This window comes from Crinia signifera, chromosome 5 (genome assembly GCF_055691185.1).
Source record: "Crinia signifera chromosome 5, ASM5569118v1, whole genome shotgun sequence".
NCBI lineage: Eukaryota > Metazoa > Chordata > Amphibia > Anura > Myobatrachidae > Crinia > Crinia signifera.
Window position 1 is genome coordinate 118,493,987 of NC_139221.1, and position 6,000 is coordinate 118,499,986.

Here is a 6,000-nt window from a genome sequence, read left to right on the forward strand (position 1 = left end):
AAGCTTCTGGAGTTGACTACGCACCGAGGCTAACTCTGTCTTTAGGGAGACAGAGGGGGATTTTTTATTTCTGTTTTCAAGTTCTGTTAGTTTGGCCTCTAGGGCTTTTTGAGTTGCAGCGGCTTTGCGTTTCAATGTGGCTCCGGCTTGTATGGCTGCTCCTCTGGTGACCGCCTTAAAGGCACACCAGTGATTAATCACCGAGGTATCAGTTGTCTGGTTGTTTGTCATATATGCTTCCATTGTTTTTAATATGGTGTCTTTGGCTGAGGGGTCTTTTAGTAGGTGAGGGAATAGGCGCCAAGGCCTGGGGGGGACTTGTGAGGGGAGAAAGTTCCATTGCCACACCACAGGTGCATGGTCAGACCATGTGATAGGGAGTATATCTGCACCCTTGGAATGTTGGAGGGACCACTTGTCACATAGGATATAGTCGATTCTGGAGTAGGTGTTATGGACTTGGGAGTGAAAAGTGTATTCTCGGCCAGATGGGTAGGTTATTCTCCAGGTGTCATACAGATCAAATTCTAATAATAGATTGCGTAGGGCTGTCGATTGATTATCTGAATGTGTATGGTGAGAGGAGGGGAGACGGGATTTGTCTAGCCGGGGGTCAAGAGCCAGATTGAAATCACCTAACAATATCAAAGAGCCTTTTGAGATTTTTCGTACTAAGGTGAACAGTTTACGGAGGAAGGCCACCTGATTCGTGTTGGGGGCGTAAATGGATACTATAGTCGTTAGTCTGTCCTCTAGGAGGCCAGTGAGTATCAAGTATCTGCCATTCTTGTCCGCAGTTTGGGACTGGCAGGTAAAGGGAGTATGGCGATTAAAAAGGATAGCAACACCGTTACGTTTGAAAGGGCCATTGGCATAGTAGGTTGTCGGGTAGTTTGGGTCTCTGAATTTGGGTGGGTTGGTGGAGGCAAAGTGCGTCTCTTGGAGGGCCACTATATCCGCCTTTTGTTTGTGGAGATATGACAGGGCCATCCTGCGCTTATGTGGGGAATTCAGCCCCTTAACATTTAAAGATATTAGCTTAGGCATGGTATGTCCTTAAAAATGCTATGGATATATCGAGTGTATCTGTGTGAGGGGTGAGAGATGGCGTATACTGGTGGATAGGAATGTAGTCCGGGGGAGGGGAGGGGGGGAGGAAAGACAGGTAATATAGGGAGAGTAGAAGAAAGGGAAAGGTAAAACAAAAGGGTCCAACTACTAGGACCCGCATGACTACTGCAGGGGAAAGAAAAAGGTTTTTCATGCAGTAGTATCAAGGAGTTTTTGGGGTGGCGGCCCGGCCTCACTGGGGAGCAGGGAGGAAGAGGAAGGCCACCGCTCCAGAAACGACTTTCCTATCATTTGTTTTCCTTAGAAACTTAGCAACATATTACTAATTAACAAACATTCCACCTATAAAACTTGGAAATAAGTGGGTAAACAACTATTGTATATAACTCACTAGAACGGGCGCGAATGGGCCCCAACTACTGTATGGGGTACGGTGCGCATAGTCAAAAACAGAAACAGAAATTTTTAACGTGCTAACATCAGAATGCAACAAACATCTGTAAACAGATTCCCAATGCCTAGCATCCTACCGCTATTTGTAAGTAATAAAACTGATACTTATCGCATAAACCTCCGCCCACTGTGGGGAGGTAGGGAGGTAGGATGGCAAGGGAGTTCAAATATGAAGAGGGAATGTCCGTGGCTTCATATAGAGCATCAAGTGTCAGTCCATTCCTGGCGGAAAGGTTGGGGGCGCTTCTGCCCTTGGGTTCCTGTTGTTGAGATGTCCCATTCCAACAGGAGTTTCATTCCAGCATCTAGAGTGGACACAGTATAGGTGGTGTCTTCGTGTGTAATGATCAGCTTCACAGGGAACCCCCATCGGTATCGGATATCGTGAGCGCGTAGTGCCGTAGTAATTGGGGCGAAGGCTCTCCTGTTAGCCAGGGTCGCAGGGGAGAAATCTTGGTACAGTTGGAGGCCTCCTAAAGCATCGGATTTCTTTGCTTCACGTGCTGCTTTCAGGAGTTGTTCTTTAACTGTGAAGAAATGGACCCGGAGGAGAGTGTCTTTGGGTAGGTCGGCTGGAATTGTTTTGGGTCTCGGCAAGCGATGGATGCGGTCGATGAGTAGATCTTTGGGATCGGCAGAGGGGAGAAGTCTAGAGAACAGTGCGGTAGCATAGCCTTCTAGTTCGGCGTTGGTCACTGACTCTGGGATGCCCCTGATCTTGATGTTGTTCCGTCTGGACCTGTCCTCGAGGTCCGCGAGTTTGGTTTTGAATTGGGTAATTTCGATTTGTTGACGGTCATAAGAAGATATAAGACCATTGTGAGAAGCGACCAATTCCTCCATCTTCTTCTCTAAGTGGTCCGTTCTGTCACCGATCGCCACCAGTTCAGTTTTAACCTCTCTGATGGCCAGCTTAAGGTCTTTGGCTATCTCTGCTTGGAATGCAGAGAAGACCTGGCAGAGAGACTTTACAGTGACCGGTTCGTCAGAGTCAGCATCGATACCTGCCAGCCCAATAGGGGGGTTTTGCTCCTCACGGACTCCCAGGGGTTTGTACGGATGCTGCAAGGGGCTTGTTTGCGATTGTGGGATTTGGGGAGTTTTCCTGGCCGACATGCTTATTTTGGTTGGGGCGACTTCCTTGGGTCTCTTGGGGGCCATATTTGAGGCAGGCACTGATTGCGCAGATGATGGAAAAGTTATATTAGGCACCGTGGGGGTTCCAACAGTAGGTTAACGCTTCATATATGATGTGGAGTGTAGTCGTCACGGGGCGGCAGCCATGGGATGTAGGTTTTCACATTGGGGCCTGAATAGGGGATGCTGTAGCTAGGAACTGTTAGGAGTGCACTATATCGCAGTGTCACCAGGGAGATCCTGGTGGCGCTTGGGGTGTTTGAAGAAAGTCCTTATCCCTATATCTAGGATGTGGGCTGAATGGTATACTGGGCTACAGCAGGTTAATATATTGATGCTTAGTGTCCCCGCAGAGATTGAGACAGGATGGGCTAATTGTGGGTCCCAGCAGTGTGACACAGGCTGTAGTTAAAGAGGGGGTCTGCAGGTGCTGCAGGGTGTAGTTCAGCCCTGTGCTTGATAGGTGGCGATAGACCCAAGGGGGATTTTGGGGTCTTGTAGGATTGCTGTGGGGAGGCTGCAGGCTCAGGTGAGGATGGGGAGAAAATGGCGGAGCCACGTGGGGGTGTGGTGGTGGCCAGGTCCAGCCGCGGCCAGATAGAGGGTGTGGGGCCGGTGTGGGGAGCTCCCCAGATGGGGCTTGGTCCAGGTAGTGGCAGGGTTCCTCTTACCGGAGATGCGGGAGCGCTGTGGCACCTGACGGTGGGGATGGGCGCCTGTCTTCTATGCTCCTGCACGCTGCGGGTGGGAGGCGCGCTCCGGGGTATCGATCAGCTGGGCGGCGGGTGAGAGGGCTTGCTGAGCGGCTTGTCTGAGGGTGTAGAAGTGTCCCTCGTCAGCCGTGATGATGCGTCGCCCGCCGCGTCACCGCTCCTTCCTCCTCCCGAACTCGAGTCCCCGGCTTCTATCGCCGGGCTAGGCCGCAACCTGCAGCAGCACTTAAAAGTGCTGCCCGGCTCCGCGACCTCGCACCGGGTCAGGCGGGGGGTGTGGGGAGAACTAATGGAGGGTAGGGAGATCGTCTGGGACGGGTAGGAAAAGATTAGAAGGGAGAAAGGCACTGGTTAGTCAGGAGCTCTAGTGAGATGCGTCTGCTCAGCCAGCGCGCCAGGCCACGCCCCGCTGTATCTCTATTTTTACTGTACCGTCTCTCACACAAGAGGCTGGCACTCTCCATTACAGCTGCTTTGGTACAATAGGCAGTGCAAGTGTGGATCATTTATTATTTTGTTGCATGGGCAATACACACCTTGTACCCATTATAGATACACCCCTGTATACAATGTATTCAACTACAGTTATCAATTTGGTGTAAGAGCAAAAACTAGGATAAATCATTACATACATGGCATGTATATGGTAAATGATTGCCGCTTTTTAAAAACTGGCGATTTCTTACCAAATCTCTCACTTTCTGAATCTCTCATCCTATTAAATTTCACCCACAGTATTATATGACTGAATTTTATATTTTAGAAATTATAAACATATTTTAATAAAACCGGAATGTAAGTTTTTAATTTTTTTTTTTAAATTAAAGTAAATAATTAGAAGTTGACTTTTTTCTAATAATCTCTATTTTCATCTTCACTCAACAGATGCACAAATGAAGAAAACGAAAATATAAATATCCCTCACATAGCCCTATAGGAAGAAAGGATATGGAAGATACTAACATAATGTTCTATAATGCAGAGTACAATCATCAATCAATCATCCCCGACAGCATTTGGAATTGGTCTATTAAAGACTAAAGAAATGTCCAGAGCCTAAACCTAGTCCACTTAATAAAAAAAAAAAAAACTACATATTTTGTGCTTTGTGAACTCATTAGTATGATTTACAAATGTATTAACAAGGAAAAGGGTCAAATGTGTCACCGGTTATCTGTCCAGAATAGATTTATATAAAGGAAATAGTAGAAACCAAGCGCAAATTCACTGGTTTTTGGTCCAACCTGCTGCTGTTTAAAGGGATACTCAACCCTTTAATGAAAAACAGAAAAAAACCCACAAAATAAAACAGTGCTTTTGGACCAACCATAGAGTATATACAAACTCCTACTATAATCTCAGCCGGCTGACACGTTGTAACAACACATAAAATAACAGTTAACATAAAAGTATATAAATTTGCTGTACTTTTTTTACATTAGCTATAACTATATTAGAGCAAAAGATTAACATTTCAAATAGCAGCACATGTTGGTATTAGTATTGTTAGTTGGTATTAACCCCTTCACGACATTGCCTTTTAAGGTAATTATTTTTTTTTTTTTCCTCCTTGCGTTCAAATAAGCGTAACTTTTTTAATTTTCCGGCTAAATAGACACATGAGGGCTTTTTTTTTGCGGGACAAGTTGTACTTTGTAATGGTACCATTTACTATACCGTATAATATTCTGGGGAATCAGGAAATAATTCAATGTGGGGTAAAAAAAAAAAAAAACGCCATTGCACAATTTTGCGCTGGTTACGTTTTTTTTGGAGTTCATAGTTCGTTTAAAATGATGGGTTATCTTTATTCTATGGGTCGTTACGATTCTGGTGATACCAAACTTATATAGTTTTCGTTATGTTTTACCACTAAAAAAAAAAATCGCAACTTTTACGGTTTTTCTAATTTGCGTTGCGTCGCCATGTTCTGCGGCTTATAACTTTTTTATTTTTCCACCTACGGACCTGGGGGAGGGCTCATTTTTTGCGGGCTGAAGTGTACTTTTTAATTAATACCATTATGGGATATGGGCGACTTTCTGATCTCTTTTAGTTATTTTTTTTTGGGTACGCGATGCGACCAAAAAACGTAGTTTTGGCGTTGGGGATTATTTTCCGTTTACGCCTTTAACCGTGCGGGATAACTAATGTTATATTTTAATAGATCGGACTTTTAGGAACGCGGCGATACCAAATATGTTTATTTTTTTATTTTTTATTTATTTTTATTTGGGAAATGGGGAAAGGGGGGTGATTTGAACTTTTAATATTTTTTTATTTTTTTTTATTTTTTAACTTTATTTATTTTTTTTTTTTTACTTTTACTACAAGGCCCCCTAGTGTACTTGACCACTAGGGGGCGCGATCGCCTGTACTAGGTTCAGCCATAGAGCTCTATGGCTGAACGTAGTGATTTTATGCACTTCCTATTACATCCTGCCTGAGGCAGGATGTAATAGGTATGCATACACGGCCAGCACAGGGGTCTACATTAGACCCCTGGCTACCATGGCAACCGATCGGCACCCTCCGATCTCGCTGCGGGGGGCCCCGATCGGCGCCGGAGGGGGGCGCCCCCCCTCCGATCAGCTATTTAAGCACTGCGGGCGCTTTGCCCGCGGTG

At 45.6% G+C, this 6,000-nt stretch overlaps 1 protein-coding gene across 1 annotated transcript in view; it reads left to right on the plus strand.

The window, feature by feature from the left end:
- The window catches only part of ADTRP (androgen dependent TFPI regulating protein), a 44,734-nt gene extending 40,300 nt beyond the window's left edge, over window positions 1-4,434 (plus strand). The window contains exon 6 of the mRNA XM_083186271.1: window positions 4,260-4,434. Coding sequence (XP_083042397.1) covers window positions 4,260-4,288 — 29 coding nt within the window. The 3' untranslated portion in view covers window positions 4,289-4,434. The remainder of the gene's footprint in view (window positions 1-4,259) is intronic.
- Window positions 4,435-6,000: the final 1,566 nt, after the last annotated feature.